We start from the raw sequence: 18,193 nt of genomic DNA, 5'->3' as shown, positions 1-18,193 counted from the left end.
CTCCCTGCCACGGGCCCTGCACGGGAGAAGGTGAGGATCTGGGCCCGAGGGAGGTTATCTTTACTGCACATCATTGCCGTTCTGGGTGGCGGTTGGTCTCTCCCGAGTCGTGTCGGCCTGATGTTGGAACACTGCCTGTGCAGGTGCTGGCTTCGAGTCAGCCGATGAAAACAGGCCGAGGCCGCGTCCCCTGTGCTGGAGGTCACACGTGATTGTGCCCTTCAGTCCAGGGTCAGATCCTGGAAGGGGTTGGCAGCTCCCCTGAGATGCTGCGGGGCAGACGAGCTTCAGGCTTGTATGGTTCTTTTCGAAGGGAGGTTAGTTTGTAGCTGCAGGCAAGAGAAGTGATTCTCATTTGTGTGAAAGCAGCTGTGATTAAATGACTGTGAGGAGCTTGGAATCACGCACTTGATCTTATTGCCTTTTCCAGTCTATGTAATGGCGGTATCTTAATTTTTTTCCACAAATACGAGTTGCGCCACTTTGGATGTAACTCTTGGCTGACACCCAGTAGCTGGGCCCTGTGCTGAGCATGTAGGGCTGCCAGACCCACATTGAGATGACTGATAGCACGCGCTTTCCTAGAACAGTTTGTGTCTTCCTACGGGGACCTGTAAAGCTCACTCGCTCACTGTAGTAGTTTGGTTTTGAAACTAACCTACGTGTGTTTTTAAGTTACACCATTAAGGTCAGCGACAGCTGAGTGGAAGGAACCCTTTCGAGTAGCCACGCACTTGGTCTGGTGTGCGGACTTGCACAGGAGCGTTCCTGTTCACGGTGGAGCTGCTCTCGAGGCTCCGGCGAGTCCGGCCTCCCAGGTCCCCTGGGCTCTGATCCATCTGGGTGTCTCTGTTCTCTGTGCTCCGCTCAGCTCCAGACAGAGTGTGGCCGCAGATCATTGTTAGGGTGGTGAACGGGGCTGTGCTTAACCCCGGCTCGGCCGTACTTCCCGGAGCTCAGGAGCTCAGGTCGAGACAGGCTGCGCATGAAAGTCATCTAGATTCTTGGCTCTGAGCTCTTCCTGCATTCCAGAATTCTCTTTGCCCCTCCATCTGAACTTGCCCCAGGCAATTGCCAATGAAACCAAGGGGAGAGTAAGGAGAGAGTGCGGGTATGGGGGCCTCCCAGGGAGATGGGGGTGAAGTAACAGCCGCGCAGGGTCCGCCGTGTCTGTTCTTGTCTGTGTGGGCTGCTGTGCACACGGTTCATAACCCACCGTCTTCTGAGCGGGGGTGGGGAGCAGGGAGCGAAGGGGGTCGAGGGCTGCCTGCGTGCTGGAGTCTGTAAGTCCCTCCTCACACCAGGGTAGCCGTGAGCCCCGTTTGCAGGCAGGAAAGCAAGCTCTCCAGAGATGCAGTCATTCAGGGAACGCTTGGGGGCCCGTTGTATGTCAGGTACAGTTGTAAGTGCCGGGGTTACAGCTGTGAGCCCGAAAATGAGGCCTCCGTCTGGGCGGGGCTCACATTCCAGTGAGTTTAGGGAGCAGCCAGGGAGCAGATGAAGGTGGTTCTGGGTGACCCCCCGGGGGGGCAGTGACAGGGTGCCACGTGTGGAATGGGGGGGCCTCTGAGGAGTGGGTCCTCCTTGCGGAGTGCAGGGCGACCTGCCGGCGGCTTGTCCAGGCCTCATAAGCAGCGAACTTGACCCGCTCTCTTGGCCCCAGAGCTTGCAGTGGGGAGCCCGCCCGTAGACACGTGTTTGCGCACACGAGCGTGTTGTGCCTGTTGACAGGGATACACGCAGATGTGGGGTTTTTTCCTCCTTTCAGCTGACACTGAAGATGTGTGCATCGTGGAAAGATTGTTCTCAAGCAGCTTAGTGGCCATCGTCAGCCTCAAAGCCCCCAGGAAGCTGAAGGTTTGCCACTTTAAGAAGGGGACCGAGATCTGCAACTACAGCTACTCCAACACCATCCTGGCTGTGAAGCTGAACAGGCAGGTGGGCCGCGCTCTCACCCCACTCAGCTGCCGGGGCCTCTGGCCTGTGTCTCCGAGTTCTCAGTGGCGCCCCTCGGACACAGCCGACCGTCCCCAGGCGGCGTTTCTGGTCCCTCTGGCCATGCTTCTGCTCACCTGACCCCCCACCTGGACTCAACTCTGTTTTCCCGTCTCAGCAATTTTGCTCAGATAGCCCCATTCCTGACGATTCCCTGGCCTCTGCCCTTTGCTTTACTCATCCCTCAAGACATGAACCTTCTTTTGCTTTTTATAAATGTTACTTTTTAAAAAAATCTGTGAGCATCTTTATCTTTTTTTTTTTTTTTTTGCCACCTCTTATGGCTTGCAGGATCTTAGTTCCCCTGACCAGGGACTGAACCCGGGCCCTGGCAGTTGAAAGCACCGTGTCCTAACCACTGGACGGCCAGGGAATTCCCTATCCCTTTGACTGTTAATTTAACTTTTAAGATGAAGGATTTATTACTTTTTTGTGTCTCTCCCAAAACCCACAAGAATGTCTGGCCCGGAGTGTAGACCTGGTGGCTGGCCCTTGAGTTTATTCCATGAGATGGTCACATGGCTTTGGCTTACAAAGTACAGCCTTGTCCTTAAGGGCTGTCACCACGTTCTGTCAACAACCAGTTCTGTGCAGGGAATGCTTGTTACATGGCCTCGGGTGGCCCATGCGTGACTAAAGTGGACACCCCTGACGTGGTTGAAGCTGGGTCTGTTGACAGAAGGTTGGTTGAAATGGTAACTTACAAAGTGTAACACGTTGGACTCATCCTCTCCTCGGTGCGTCAGCTCCACATCCATCTTCCTTAAAATGGAGCGAGAACTTCCACACCTGCAAAATAGTCTGGGTGGAGAATTTTACACTTTTTTAAAAGCCCTAGTTTTTACTTTCATCCTGCCGTGCCTCATTCAGCATCGGTTTTGGAAACCTTCACCAAACCTGTCCCAGGCTCTAGACCTGGTTTTCGTGAGGGGAGGACCAAGAGCGCAACAGAAGCAAACCCTGTTTTTCTTAGCTGGAGACTAGTTTCTATAAGGTTGAATTAAATCGTACAGTTAGAAGTCCTGGTAGAGCCGGCGGAAGCAGTTGTGGGTACAGACGCCACCCTGGGCGAGCGGGGACTGTGCCATGAGCACCCAGGGCAAGGGTTCCGGAAGGGACACAGCGTCTTAGTGCAGGAGTCCGCTAACTGGAGGTCGGGAGCGAGCGTCGTACCGGCTCTGCCTTACGTTTGGTTTTCCGTGTTTCGTTGTGTCTTTTCCAGAGGCTGATCGTGTGCCTGGAGGAGTCTCTGTATATACACAACATCCGGGACATGAAGGTGCTGCACACCATCCGGGAGACGCCCCCGAACCCCGCAGGTGAGCGCGTGGGGACCCGACAGGTCTGCCTTTCTAAGAGCTGTCAGTGAGAGAGATTTCCTTCTCTTTTTAGGTTCCACAGATTTTAAAAGTATTGATCTTAAAGCAAGCTACCGTCCTTCTGGCTCTGGTCTTGTGACCACATAAATTGTTGGTTCAGTCAGCCTCCAATTTTGAGGTTTCTAACCAGTTCCAACCAAAGGGCTTTAGTCTGTTTTTACAGTCCTGCTGTCACCTACGGTGGCAGTTTGGGGCGTGTGGAACTTAAAACCCAGTGATACGACGACCAAGGTCGCATCAGAGCTCCCCTTGATTTCTGTGTTCTTGCTAAGTGACGAGTTCTGGTGACACTTGGAGGATCTGACCCGCATTTGTTCCTCGTGTGTTGCTCGCAGGCCTGTGTGCGCTGTCGATCAACAACGACAACTGTTACCTGGCGTATCCAGGCAGCGCGACCATCGGGGAGGTGCAGGTCTTCGACACCATCAACCTGGTGAGGGTCTTTGGTCCTTGGAGAGCTCTTTACAGCACCCCTTCTTCCTAAGAGGAGGGCCAAGGAGCCCCTGCCCTCCTCATTTCCTGGGCATCGTTTCCACTGCCACCCTCTCCGTCGCCGAGCAGGTCCGAGTCATCCTGCCTGCGGACGTGTTCCTGTCCCCGCGGTGCTGCACGCCTAGCGGCACAAGTGCTAGAAGCAATGGAGAAAACCGTAAAACTCCACGGAGACATTGCTTTGCTTATTTTTAAAAGGTTTTGAGCAGCATTTCCTTGGACCCCTCACCCCTGGTTAATCAGGGGGATTTGGCGTCTGTGTTAACCGTGCTGGTAGTAACAGCCGGTGGGCAGCGCAGGGCACGGTAGTCATGGTGTCTCTTTACCCTTCCTTCCAGAGAGCTGCAAACATGATCCCGGCTCACGACAGCCCTTTAGCCGCACTGGCCTTCGACGCCAGCGGAACCAAGCTCGCCACTGCTTCCGAGAAGGTAAGGCTGCTGCAGCCCTGTGGAAAACTGGGTCACCTCTGTTCACACAGTTAGTTTGCTAACCAGCAAAGCAGTTTTGTACCAGCTAGCTCACATCCAGGCACAGTCCACGGCCTGGAGGGCGGGTGCGGGGAGAGACAAGGCAGGGCTCCACGGCCGCACTCGCCTCGGTGGAGCACGTGTCACGGCTGTACGTGTTCAGCTGTCATTTACTTAGCCATCCTTCTGGGATGGTTTAGTGTTTCCAGTATTTCAGCTGTATTAATATATATTTATAGTAGTAATTTTTTTTTTTTTTTTTTGCGGTACACGGGCCTCTCACTGCTGTGGCCTCTCCCGTTGCGGAGCACAGGCTCCGGACGCGCAGGCTCAGCGGCCATGGCTCACGGGCCCAGCCGCTCCGCGGCATGTGGGATCTTCCCAGACCGGGGCACGAACCCGCGTCCCCTGCATTGGCAGGCAGACTCTCAACCACTGCGCCACCAGGGAAGCCCTATAGTAGTAATTTGAATATAGATAGAGTATGTAAGTCTTACGTATAAACTTTTCATGGTCACCTCTAAACATTAACATGAGTTTCCAGTGAGAAGGATTTTGGGGTAAGGGTACGTGGCCCTTTTTAAGCTCCCTGCACGGAGGACAAAATGGCTTGGGCATCCCTTCCGTTTGCCCCCTTCTCTTGGCCCCGTGACCCTGGTGGGCCCTTGTCCTCTCCCAACTCAGCTGCTGTGTCTTCTCCCTTCTCTGCCTGCTCGACGTTCTCCTGGCTCATTGCTCTCTTCTCAGTGCCCACTGCCTAGTTTACTTTGATGCTTTCTCACTGAACACCTAAAGGAGCCCCCTCCTAAGTCACCTCTCCCCTGGAACCAGCCTCCCACATGAGGTACATAAACGTCGGCTCGCTTCTCTACCTTTCCCGCGTGGGTCGGACCCTCACACCCACTTTCTGTGATAACGATGCTACTGCTTATGGGTCACTCACTAGACCCTTGATGTTCATTTACCTCATTGACCCCCTCGGTAAGGTAAACCTTTCCCTGCTTCATATTGAGGGCTCAGAGAGGTTAAGTCGTCGGTCCAGGGTCACCCAGCTGGGCAGCGACAAAGGAACTGGACTCCAAGCCTGACTGTTTTGAACACTGTGCTGGGTAATCACAGCGTCACCTTGTCCTTTTCTTCTCCCCTGGGAGGATCACGACAGCCACGAAACTCTGTTATCCCTTGATTAATCAGTCTTAATCTTTATGACCTTTTATTAAGTATTAAGAGGCCTTAAAGCACTTCATGGGATTTCAAGGCTAGTAAAAATAGAACATTTATTTTCTGGGATTTAAAGAGCAAACGCTTAATTTCACAAATTTCAGTTTGTGACCTTAGACCACCAGTGGCCTTCTCGGCACTGCTGTGTACTAGGTGCTGGGGCTTCGCCGAGGTGTGTGGCTTAATCCTGTTTTCGAGGAACTGCGGTCAGGCTGTGACCCACAGCTCTTAATTAGTTTTACACAGTAGGTATGCCGTTAAGAACATATCTAAATCTAAAAGTTTAGGCTGCAAAGGACAAAACCTTTGCCGTGTTTATTTTTGGATAACGAAAATTACAAACTTGACGTCCTTCTGTCCAGAGAATCATTGTCTTTATTAATATTTTCCAAAAGGGACCCATTTTATCTCCAGCTTGATTTCTAATGGCTGCGTAGTGTCCTGTTATATGAATTTACTACAATTTATTTAACAGTTCCTGGTGCTGTACATTTGGGTTGGTTATAGGTTGGGGTTTTTGTTTTCCTGTTTATAAACATGTCAGATAATCTCAATGTTTCTTAAATTTAACAGTTCGAACCTTCTAAAATTTGTACAGTATGAGGTTAAACGTCTAATAACTCTCCTACCCCACAGATTCAAGATGCTGCCTGTTTTAAGGTGTTTCCATTCTGCTCTGTCAGACTGTCTCTGTGTTAGTCTGTTACTGTAGCTTGTAGTTTTCTTTTAATATTTAGATGTTGAAAGTACCACTCATTTTCACGTACTTGGCTGTCCTGTCTCATCAACTCACCCAGATGCACAGGTCCTGCCCCGCATCCACACATGCCCTGGGAATTTGGGAGGAGGGGTGGGGAGATCTGCATGTTAACAGCATTTCATTCCCCTGCCCGATGTGATGTGCTGCAGCTCCCCGTTTAGTCAGATTTTCTTCTGTCCTGGTTGTAGAGCTTTTCTTGGTGTAGGTCTTCCATTTTGTAAGTTTGGCTTCATTCCTTTTTAGGCAATTAAGTAACATTTCCAGGTATTCAGTTGCTAATCAGCGCTTGATCAGTGGCTCCACTTAAAAGAGGGGCCTCCGGGCTTCCCTGGTGGCGCAGTGGTTGAGAGTCCGCCTGCCGATGCAGGGGACACGGGTTCGTGCCCTGGTCTGGGAAGATCCCACATGCCACGGAGCGGCTGGGCCCGTGAGCCATGGCTGCTGAGCCTGCGCGTCCGGAGCCTGTGCTCTGCAATGGGAGAGGCCACAGCAGTGAGAGGCCCGCGTACTGCCAAAAAAAAAAAAAAAGAGGGGCCTCCAAGTAATGCTTAAGGGTGTTTTTTTTAATTTGTTTTTGGGGGGTTTTTTTGGCCACACCACGCAGCTTGTGGGATCTTAGTTCCCTGACCAGGGATCGAACTCAGGTCCACGGCAGTGAAAGCTCCAAGTCTTAACTGCTGGACTGCCAGGGAATTCCCAGGGTGGATTTTTAATAGTTTAAACCTCAGATGGCTTAGGGAAAATAGAACTATTGTATTCCAGCTTTGACTTCAAGGCCCTTAGTGTTTAGAAGAAGTAGTGAGTTAAAGTGGGTTGACGTCATATTATCATGTGAACAGTGGAACAGGGCGTGCTCTGGTGAGGGCCTGTCAAGTGTGAAGGGGGTGCAGGGCCCCCGAGGCCCCCCGGCCCAGGGCAGCTGTCATCACTCCGTCCACTAAGGTCTGGTGTGCAGGAAATACAAACCTGATGCTACCCAGCTAAAATGCCTTTTTCTTTCCTTCTTTCCCTATCACAGGGGACCGTGATTAGGGTATTTTCCATTCCAGAAGGACAAAAGCTCTTCGAGTTCCGGCGAGGAGTGAAGAGGTAAAGTGCATAAATCCGAAACGGATTCTGGAGCTTCAACTCAGATTTCACTTCTATGCTCTCGTGGAAACGCAAACACTGGGGTCCCAGTTCAGTGACCAGCCGCTTCAGCCCAGCGGAGTGGTCAGGTGGGGTTTGGAAGTCTTGTTGTGGGAGGTTAGAGGGACATTTTTATCAGAGCAAACTGGGTTTTGTTTGTCCGTGATTCCCCCGAACACAGAGCGGTGGCCGGATGGCCCGGGGTTGTGGAAGGATGAGCTCGCCCAGGCGGGCGGGGCGCGTGCAGCCAGGGGCTCCTGACCTGGTCAGCAGCTCTCCTCCCCTCAGGCTCTGCTCTGAAACCTGTAACCAGCGCCCCCGGCTCCCCAGCACTCCGGCAGATACCTTTGGCCCTTATAGTAGTTTCCTTCTTTCTAAAGAAACACCAAGCCACAGTCACCGCGCGGCGATCCGTCCGCTTCCCCATCTGCAGTACCGGTCTCCTCAGACCGGGGACCACCCTTCTCCGGGTCCCTCCCACCGGCGATGCTTGGCCTTCAGTGCCACACACAGCAGGGCCGGCCTGTCCCCGTGCGGCCCCACCCGGGTCACCATCCAGCCTCGCGCTCGCCTTGGGCTCTGCTCTTGTCCCTGGGCTCCATCCTTCAGACTTGAGCCCTGCCTGTCGTTCTTTGAAGATGGGAGTATCGATGGGAGTATCATGGGAGCTGTTTGGAGCCTCTCAGGGTCGTCTTCTTGCCCCTGGGATTGGCTCCAGACCCCGAAAGGCCTTGGATTTCAAGGCCTCCCAGCATCCTTACCTTCCAGCTGTGGTTGGTTTCCCTTCCCCGTCGCTCCCAGCTCCTCAGGAGAGGAACCTCTGTCTCCATGGAGGTCATGGCTGTGACCTGCCGACTCCTTAACCTCTGGGTCTGTTCGGTGTCCCTGGGGAGGCCTTTCCCGACCTCCCGCGGAAATAGCATTTCCCTCCCAGCTCCTGTAGCACCTTCCACTAAACTTCTCAGTCCCCTGCTTGCGGTGAATTGAGTTCCTGCTCACACCTCCCTCCGGGCTCCACTGAGGCAAAAATCACATCCTGAGCCTTAGCACAGCGCCGGGTGCGTCGTGAGCTCTCGTAAATATGCATTGAATTGAGTAAAGCCCCTTGACTGTTGACAGGGCTGAATACATCTTGCATTTCTAGGGTCACGAGGAAATGTAGGTTTGTTTGGTGGCTTTGGGATTTTAACAGTGATTTTTAAGGTAAACTGTAGAGTCTTAGTTTATCGAAAGTTTGCTTTTAAACATTATCAACGTTGCCAGTTTACCCTCTTCCGTGTTAAGAGTTGCTATATCTCAATTATTGGGTTCTTTTACTAAGCTTAGTGCTATAAAGCCAGCCTCATTCAGCTAAAAATGGTTTAGTTCTGAAGTCCTGATTCCCTTAGGTACGTGAAATCTCAAAGAGTTAACCACATACGGATCTATTAAAGGGTTACTCGTACTTGATGTCACCTTTCAGACATTCTGCTTCCTTGAACACATGTTTTGAGGGGGTGACTAGAAAGGAATAAGAGAGATACCAGTAGCCCCACATGTGCCTGTCACGGGGCCCTTCCTTTGCTGTGACTTTCGTGAAGTCCCTGGGGGCACTGCTGGTTGCACTCTGTGCCCAGAAAACAGTGTGACTCGGGCCTCCCTCGCCCCAGGTGTGTGAGCATCTGCTCCCTGGCCTTCAGCACGGACGGCGTGTTCCTGTCCACCTCCAGCAACACGGAGACTGTGCACATCTTCAAGCTCGAGACTGTGAAAGAAAAGTGAGTCTCTGAGGTGCATTTGTTCAGGTAACGCAGAGCGGTTCGTCCGCCGACTGGGTGGACACGTGAGCGCTGTCCTGCTGGCTCCGGATTGAGCAGCGCCACGTCCGGGCTCAGCAGCGGGGCAGGTGGAGTATGGAGTGCATGGTGGGCGGCCCGTGAGGCCCCGAGGGCGGTCCCCTCAGCGCCTCTTCCCACAGCCCTTCTGAGAGGGCTGCCCTGGGAGGGGTGCTTGCCCCCCTGCTGCACAGAGGCCGTTTCCATTTGTGAAGCGGTTGGTTTGAATTACATGTTGCTGCAGTGGGCGTGCACGGCAGCGGGCGTGGTCCTTACCTTTTCTCTTACACTTGATGACCGTGCAGTAGGATCAGTATTGTTTGTTTCTAGTGTGTCTTACCCTAAGGAACGTTTGGGATGACTCACAAGCATGCATACAAGGTGGATAACAGCAGAGATGGGCTACGGGTTAGGATGACTTACAAGCATGCATACACGATGGATAACAGCAGAGATGGGCTACGGGAAAGTAGCAGTTTGGCTTTGTGTGGCTGAGGTTTTTGGAGACTCCCCGTTAGAAAGATTGGGGCGGGGGATTCTGGATTTGGCCCTCGTGTCCTCACATAGGCTACAGAGCAGGGAGTTAATCGTTTGCCATCATCTAAGGTGGCCACTAGGGAGGGGCCTCAGGGCCCCTCGGAGGACACGCTCTGTAATGTCCAGGATCCCGAGAGGTCATCGCCTCCTGTGCCCCCTCTTCCCTGAAGTCTGGGAAATTTCTCTTGAGTTTGGGGGCTGATCCTTGCCTCGGTGAGACTGGGACGTGGTCGTTCTCAGTGAAGGGCCCAGCCTTGTATGCCTGACAGCGTCTCCTCCTTCCAGGCCTCAGGAGGAGCCCACCACCTGGACCGGCTACTTCGGGAAGGTGCTCATGGCGTCCACCAGCTACTTGCCCTCCCAAGTGACAGAAATGTTCAACCAGGGCAGAGCCTTTGCCACAGTCCGCCTGCCTTTCTGTGGCCACAAGAACATCTGCGCGCTGGCCACGTGAGTAGAGTGGGCGCCGCCCCTGGGCCCACCCCCATCCCCCGCGCAGCCATCTGGGAGCCAGGTCGCGGGGCGCCGGGGACTGTGGCGGTGTGGCGCCAGGATAACCTGCAAACCTAGACCTTGGATTTAGGCAAGAGTCACAGGAGCGGGGGGGATCGTGAGGTGGGCCTGTGCTGTTTGTGGACCCTGGTGCTGTCGCTGCGGCGTCTGATCCTCACATCTTCCTCTTTCTGTTCTTGTTGAGAACGTTTAGAAAAACATCATTAGGTCAAGACCACGTGAGAGCGCCGGTATTTAACCCTTGGTCCTCCAGCGCCAGCGCCTCACGAGTTTCAAGGCCCCCGTGTAGCCGAGTCAGCTGCAGGACGCACAGGGCCTCTCTGAGCCTCACTGTGATAGTCCAAGTACAGCCATGCAAGAAAAGATCGGGGATTCCCTGGTGGCGCAGTGGTTGGGAGTCCGCCTGCCAATGCAGGGGACACGGGTTCGTGCCCTGGTCCAGGAAGATCCCACATGCCGCGGAGCGGCTGGGCCCGTGAGCCATGGCCGCTGAGCCTGCGCTCCGCAACGGGAAAGGCCACAACAATGAGAGGCCCGCGTACCGCAAAAAAAAAAAAAAAAAAGATTGTCTTGAAAATTCAGTGAGAGCACATCTGCACGATTCCATGGATCTCAGAAACATTCTTCTACATCCTTTTTATCCACTTTGCATCACTGAAATGTTTATGAAAATATCTACCGTTAGTAATCACAGAAACCACGAAACTGATTTTGTTTCCACCTGTTCTCCTGTGGGCCTCAGTGTTTATTCACACCAAGTTCCCCCTGGCCTTGGTGTTACGGCCTCAGGTAGCACAGCAGAAGCGATCCTTATTCTCTTACACGTGGACAGTATGTTGAGTTCATGAAACTAAATCTGCTCGTTTGGGGCAGGGGGGTTCTTCCCTGGCCAGGCTAAAAGCTGCTAGTTTAATGAGAACTTTGTGAAAGTTTCAGGCTTAGAATTCGGTTGCTTTTTATTCTCACTAGAATCCAGAAGATTCCCCGATTGCTGGTGGGAGCCTCGGATGGGTACTTATACATGTACAACCTGGACCCCCAGGAGGGAGGAGAGTGCACCTTGATGAAGCAGCACAAGTGAGTTGGCTACACCGCGGCCACACCTCCTCCAAGTGGTCAGGCTGCTGCTGGGCGCCTGTTGGGGGTTTGCTCATTTCCCCAGAAGCCGGGGATGCAAAGGGACGTGTCCCAGCGCAGCCGCCTGTGCTGCGTGGGAGCTTCGCTCTGCCAGACGGAATTCCATGGGGGTACGGAGCCCGCTCTCCACGCCTCTGCCCGTTTCCGGCTCAGTAGCCAGGCAGAGACAGGAGTGGCCGGTGCGCACTGTCCTCCCTATGGAGGGGCCTGTGGGCCTCTTCCTTGGAACCGGGTCCACTAGGGATGCAGCTCAGCACTGCGCACAGCAGGGATGGCCCCAGGGTGCGTCCACAACGCAGGGCACGTTCTCTGAGAGCCTGCTGTCTCACTGAGATGCAGCTTTTCTCTTTGAAAAGAAGGAATTAATATGAGTCAGTTGGAAGGTAGTGCAGTTGGATTTTCTGTTTTTGCTTTTTTTCTTAAACAGTGATACCGTAATACCCTTACAGTCAGGGTGAACGTGGGGGTGATTTTGTTTTTTCCATAGTGTATTCTGTTTATGTTCAGTCTTTAAAAATGCGATGAGATTGCCTTCCTAGGTACAGCTTTTTTCATCAGACTCAGCGTGTAGAAATGCCCGTGATCAGACTCGCGGGGGTCACTCCACGGTCAGCGCAGTGTGACGAGCGCATGCGTGTTCCTCCCGCGAGGGGCCTTTGCCTTGTGGCCGCAGGTCCATCCCAGCTGGCCCACGGGCTGTGTTGTCCTCGTGCCCCTGACTGTCCCTGCTGTCATTTTTTTCTCTCCCCTTCCAGGTTGGACGGCAGCATGGAGACGACCAACGAGATCCTAGACTCCACGTCCCACGACTGCCCCTTGGTGACGCAGACGTACAGCACGGCCGTGGCCAAGGGTCCTCACGTGCCTTCGTCCCCAACGGCACTGGGTAAGGGCTGCGGACGGGCCTGGAAGGCAGATCAGGCCAGGCCCGTGGGTCTCGTGCTTCCTGCTCTCGCTCTCACCAGGGCTGCCCGCCTGCCTCTTGCCACGGGGACAGGGCAGGGGCGGGGGCAGGGGCGCTGAGACAGGCCAGCTGTTATAAAGTGCGGTTGTCAAGGCCTCGCGAGGCTGAGTTCGTTTTCTCCATCTTTGAAGAAGCGGCAGTCCTCGTGGTTTTGGGTGCACATGGATTGTTCCCTGCTTGCCGCCCCTCCGCTGAAAAGCTGCCCTGCACCCTCAGTCTTTACCCTCCCGGCTGCGGAATCACTCAGCAGGCAGGCCCTGCTGGGAGGCGGGCAGGACGGAGCGGGGAGGCCCTCGGGCAGACACGCACAGCGGAGACTGGGGCGCCCTGTGAGCCGTCTCCCCCCAGGCCCACCGGGACCTCACCCGGATGGTGCTGTGGTTGCTCACGCTGCGATGTCCTTGCTCACTGTTTTACTCTTAGAGATGAAGGCCTCTTACGGTTAGGGGAGGCTGTGTCCCTGTCGCTGTCCTCAGCGTCCCCCCCGCTCACCAAGGCTGGTTTGCAGCCTGTGCACCAGGGCCCTGTTACCATGCCCGCTCCTTTCTGGCCTTCATGGGTCTTGGAAGGTCAGCGACTTCCTCTTGAGGTGCCTGAGGCTGTAGGGAGCTTGCTGGTCAGGGGAGAGGCGAGAATTCCAAGCCCCGTGGGCTCTGAGCTCCCCGCTGGCCCAGGTCCCGCCTCGGGTGTGGCCTCGAGGTCTCCCACCCCGTGGCCCGGCCTGAAGCGCCCGCTCTCTCCGCAGCCTACGCAGACGAGCTGGGCGCGGTGGGCGGCGCAGGCCTGGAGGACGAGGCCCGCGCCCTGCGGCTGGAGGACGACAGCGAGCAGCCTCCCATGATCCTCCGGACAGACTGACCGTGACCTGTGAGAACGCTGGCTGACAGAGGACTTTGCGTCATGCTGCTATGAACTTTGACCTGAGTTGGGGGAGAGAATGGCAGAGACTTCAAGAGGAAAAAAAGATTGTAGCTGTAGTCTCGCTCCATACTGTCGAGAAATACATTGGTTTCACTTCAGTGGCTTTTAATCCTGCTTATGAATTTCAGCTTTTTGTTGGTTTTCTCATTTTGCCAAAATTAACTGTTTGGTGAAGCCCTTGAAACCGCCTTGCTTTGCATGTATTAATGTGCCGATCCAGCCTGGGAGAGCTAGAGCCACTTCCTAACCACCTGCAGGCGTTTGGGTTTTCAATCTGTACAGACTGAGGAGCGGCCCCGAGAAGGCAGCAGCGACCGGAGCGGGTCCGGCGGGGCCGGGTGGCGACCTGGAGGGGGTTCCCTCTCCCTAGAGCCCCTCCGGGACCGTTTTCCCCGTTTTATTTTGTTAATTAAATTCTTTCCAAATTGGATTTTTCTGGGGTTTCTTCTGCGGTGGATTTTTGTTTCTGGTCTTGTTTTCCACGTGGGTGTTAGAAGAGAGAGGTTCTTCCCAACATTGAAAACCTTTTTCTCTGATAGCACGTGAGCTTGAAAGACCGCCAAGGAGCAACAGAGTGAGGGAAGGCCACGTAGGTAAATCATCTGGTCTTTGCTGTGATCTTCCTGTTGGACAACTGTGTGTGTGTTTTTTTGTTTTGTTTTGTTTTTTTGCGGTACGCGGGCCTCTCACTGTTGTGGCCTCTCCCGTAGCGGAGCACAGCCTCCGGACGCTCAGCCTCAGCGGCCATGGCTCACGGGCCCAGCCGCTCCATGGCATGTGGGATCCTCCCAGACCGGGGCACGAACCCGTGTCCCCTGCATCGGCAGGTGGACTCTCAACCACTGCGCCACCAGGGAAGCCCCATGTGTGTGTTTTTGTGTTTGTTTTTTTAAGGAACATTTGTAGCTGCTTCTTTGCCCATAAAGCACAGAATTCAAATGTGATAGGCACCTGAATTGTGCTCTTAGCTCGAGCTCCATTGTCTGGGGGGGGTCCTTCCTACCTGTGTCAGGAGGAGGTGAGAGGAAGCTGGCTGGAGACATCTTGCTTACAGGGTGACCTGGGCCTATCTGTTTTCGTCTTCAAAATTGATCAGCAAAAGTGATGAGAGATTGTGGTCACAAGCTCAGTGTTTGCCTGGCTTCCCTTCTCATTCTCATAGAATTTAAACAACCTCAAATACCTCGAACTCTGCATTCCAAACCAAGACACGTAGTAGTTAAAGTTTTGAGGGATTTTAAGAGGAGTTGGCGGCATAAAAGTGGGTTCTGGCTTTTTGGGGACGGTGACGGTTAAGGCTGGAAGCGGAAGAGCGACAGTGTCTGCCTTCCCTCTTTGAACAGAGGAAGGGTCTGCGGTGTCTGTTCCGGGTCGTGTGTGTACCTGGGTTGTGGCGGTCGAGTGGCTCGTGACGGGGAAGCAGTTGTCAAACTGACTGCCCCCGTCCAGTGCCCAGCTCCAAGGTCAGTCCCCGAGCGTCAGGCTGTTGTCGAGTGGTTGGCCCGGTGGCAGGGGTGCCCGGGGCGCATGTGACCGCAGCAGAATTGCAGAAACGCTCGTTGTGGCAGCGACGTGAAGTGCACGCTAGAGGAGAAGGTGGGAACACAGTCAGCTTTCCCCCAGAGCCTCTGTGCGTCTGTCCTGGATCCCTGACTAAACAGGAAGCGCCGGCGATGGGTCTGGCACCCGGGCCCCTGCTGAGCCCTGAGCGAGGGCAGAGGGGCCCGGCGGCCCCGTCCACCCGGCCGCGCCTGGAGCTCCCTCCCTCTCTGTCTCTTGAAGCAGGCTCGGCGTCCAGCTCCTCAGTGTCGGGGTGTCCGTGGCTGCTGTGATGCCTCCCTGTCAACTGGTCCCGGCCCTGCTGGTCGACTCCACGCTTGGGGTGATTGGGGGAACCAGATCTGCTTCGCCAGGTTTCTCTTGTGAAAGGCACGTGGTTTCGTCGTTCTTTGGGGTCAGTCATCCCAGCAGACGGGGTCAGCGTCAGTTCCCCCCGCCGTGGGGCCCAGCTGGCCCAGGCACTGTCTTCTCGGACATGAGAGCTCTTTGCTCGCCCGGGTCACTGTGACCTGCGCGCCGCCAAGAGGGGGTCCGAGGATTCTTGGTTGAGAAGAACTGAAAGGATGGGTGGGTGTTTGCTGACCAGCCTCTGGAGGGGTGAGCGCCCCTGCACTTCCCTTTGCCTTTTCCGTTGCCCAAGCATATCCCTTCCTCTGCTCCACGTGGGTCTGAGTCCCAGCGTCACCGGCCTGAGGCCCCTGCAGGAGACTTGGACAGGAAGGCCAAAGGCCGCTGACTGGTCGACAGCAGGACTCTGCCAGGATGAGGGGGGACTCAGCCAGACCCAGCAGAGCACGTGTCCTGGGTGGCTGAACCCCCAGACTACACACCAGTGTTAATTTTTTATGTCATAGTTTTCCAAACTTAAGATTACTTGTCACTGCCGGGAAACTTGATGGACTTGGCGTGCATCAGGACCAGATCTTTTGTACTTTCTAAATGATGGGGCCAAGCGGCAGCTTGAACCTGGAGTTAAGGACTGAATTCAGCCCCCGATTCTACCACTGCTGGCGGTGGCACCTGGAGCCTCGGGCTCTGGACTGGACAGCGGGAGCCGTCCCTGCCTCACGGCTCTCGCGACGTGTAACTCGAGGTGGGCGCCCAGCCAGCATTGAAACAGAAACCCGTCTTACGGAACTGAACGCATCGTTTTCCTTCAGCTCTGGTTCCTGAGCACAAAGCCGGTGGGAATCGGTATAAACCACTTCGGCACACCAGGTTCTGTGTGGTTCCCTTTCATCCCCTGACGCCCAGAGCAGTGGGTGGACACGGGCATCGGTCTGGACACTTGCCGAGTCTCGGACGCCAGCACCGCCCATGTGGCTACAGTCCGCCACCAGACCCTGGGGCCTGCGCCCCCGTCCCAGCACAGACCCCCTTCCGGCCAAGACAGGACATGAACTTCCTGGTGTCGCCTGGAGCGCCCAGCCCTGCCCTCTGCCAGGGCTCGCAGCCCAGGAGTGGGCGACCGAGCTCTGCCTGTTCACGGGTTCGTTTGGGGAGGAGAGAAGAGAGAGAATCTCAGCTCCCCCACGGCCAACAGTGACCACGTGCTGAAGAGACGAGAAGTGCCCAGGTCCCTGCCTAGCAAAGGAGCACAGGACGGCCAGCAACGGGCTCATCTCCCCGGCCTGTGGCCAGCCGGCAGCTGCAGTTCCGCGCAGGGCTGCCCGTGAGCCATGCTCGGGGGTGGTGTTTGTCCCCCAACCCCCCAAAAAAATCTCTGTAGGTCCTCTTTTGCATGCAGGGAATGACGGGATCTCTGGTTTTAAATGTCCATGTGAAACCGTAGCTAGCACAGCTGAGAATCCAAATACGTTATTTTACAAGTGTACTTAATCATTCTTAAACTCAAGGTGGGTGGGCTGAGAACTTGGGTGTCAGAAATGTGAAAACAACGTGCACGCAAGCCATTGGCATTTGGTTTGGGGGGACGCTTTACACAGGATTCTCTTCGTGAGTAACTTATTTCTTACTGAAAATATGTAATGATTGCTAATAGCCAAGCAGACAGATTTCACTGCTGTGTATTTTAGTTCTTACCCAGGTCAAAATCCTTGGCCCGTGTTGTACCTTTTTATTCTGTGGATTTTGTGAAGCACAAAAAACATTGGATTTGGAGGCGTGACCAGCCCTTAGCCTTCCCTAAGGTATCTGACCAGAAAAGTCTTTAATTTGGGAGAATTAAATCTTTTTGAAGCTCCGAGTTTAAAGAGACTGTTTTGATTCCTCAGCCCTGTATTTTCCTTCTTTACTGAGATGTAATTTAATTATTCCTTCTTACGTTTCCCTCATCGGTGAGCCTGTCGTATGCACTGCCAGTATGTATGGGGGGAGGGCGGGGTGTGTTTGTATGTGTGTGATTGTACGTGTCTAAGCCGTGGTTGTGCTTACTGGTAACATTCCATACCACATTGGACCAGAAGCCCCATTAATGCTGGTAGCATTTTATAACTGCATTAAGAAATTAAAACCTAGGACTCCCCTGGTGGCACAGTGATTAAGACCCCGCGCTCCCAATGCAGGGGGACCGGGTTCAATCCCTGCTCAGGAAACTTTAGATCCCACATGCATGCCATAACTAAGAGTTCGCATGCCGCAACTAAGACCCGGTGCGACCAAATAAATAAATAAATAAATATTTTTTTTAAAAAAGGCAAGAATGACTTGACTGTCATTCTTGGCTTTCAAAAAAAAAAAAAACCTGTGTTGTTTGTTTTCATCGATTCATTGCCTACTCACAGGCCATACGGCTCATTTGTACCATATTTAAATGCACTGTCACTCTACTTAGAATATTATAGCGAAGTAGCAGGATCCTGCAGCCCAACTGAGATCTTACAAAGCTGTGCGTCCAGAATTGATTTTCGTCCTTTGCGAAATAGGTTATACGCTTCTTTCTACTGGAATTCTTGGCCTTATCTGAAAGATGAGAAGAAAAAACCCGAGTCTCACAGGATGGTGGGATTAAGCAGGTATGTGCTCCTGGTGTCCCTGAGGCAGCGTGACTGTTGGTGGAGATCATTAGCCTGTGAGTGATGGGGCGGAGACAAGATGAACCCGCTCTGCTCACGTCTGTTCTGATTAAAAGGGCTGGTTTGGTGGCTTCCTTTAGGAGTACATCCTTCTTTTTTTTTTTTATTGTGGCTGTGCTGTGTGGCTTGCAGGAGCTTAGTTCCCCGACCAGGGATTGAGCCCGGGCCCTGGCAGTGGAAGCACGGAGTCCTGACCACTGGACCACCAGGGAAGTCCCTGGAGCAGATCCTTCTGTCACGGAATTGCTGTGTCACAAATCTCCCTCC

The 18,193-nt window shown here is 54.0% G+C and overlaps 1 protein-coding gene across 3 annotated transcripts in view; it reads left to right on the top strand.

Moving 5' to 3' along the window:
* Positions 1 to 17,097, top strand: part of WIPI2 (WD repeat domain, phosphoinositide interacting 2) — a 35,321-nt gene extending 18,224 nt beyond the window's left edge. For 2 of the 3 annotated variants that reach the window (XM_060124579.1, XM_060124578.1), the window contains 10 exons: positions 1,769 to 1,938; positions 3,218 to 3,314; positions 3,710 to 3,807; positions 4,205 to 4,297; positions 7,336 to 7,406; positions 9,095 to 9,202; positions 10,082 to 10,246; positions 11,279 to 11,386; positions 12,202 to 12,332; positions 13,156 to 17,097. In XM_060124579.1, coding sequence (XP_059980562.1) covers positions 3,269 to 3,314; positions 3,710 to 3,807; positions 4,205 to 4,297; positions 7,336 to 7,406; positions 9,095 to 9,202; positions 10,082 to 10,246; positions 11,279 to 11,386; positions 12,202 to 12,332; positions 13,156 to 13,268 — 933 coding nt within the window. In that variant the 5' untranslated portion in view covers positions 1,769 to 1,938; positions 3,218 to 3,268 and the 3' untranslated portion in view covers positions 13,269 to 17,097. The remainder of the gene's footprint in view (positions 1 to 1,768; positions 1,939 to 3,217; positions 3,315 to 3,709; positions 3,808 to 4,204; positions 4,298 to 7,335; positions 7,407 to 9,094; positions 9,203 to 10,081; positions 10,247 to 11,278; positions 11,387 to 12,201; positions 12,333 to 13,155) is intronic. The other variant, XM_060124580.1, reaches the window with a different exon arrangement.
* The last annotated feature ends 1,096 nt before the right edge of the window (positions 17,098 to 18,193 follow it).

Source organism: Lagenorhynchus albirostris, chromosome 15 (genome assembly GCF_949774975.1).
Source record: "Lagenorhynchus albirostris chromosome 15, mLagAlb1.1, whole genome shotgun sequence".
Taxonomy (NCBI): domain Eukaryota; kingdom Metazoa; phylum Chordata; class Mammalia; order Artiodactyla; family Delphinidae; genus Lagenorhynchus; species Lagenorhynchus albirostris.
This window is presented reverse-complemented; position numbering and strand designations above follow the sequence as displayed.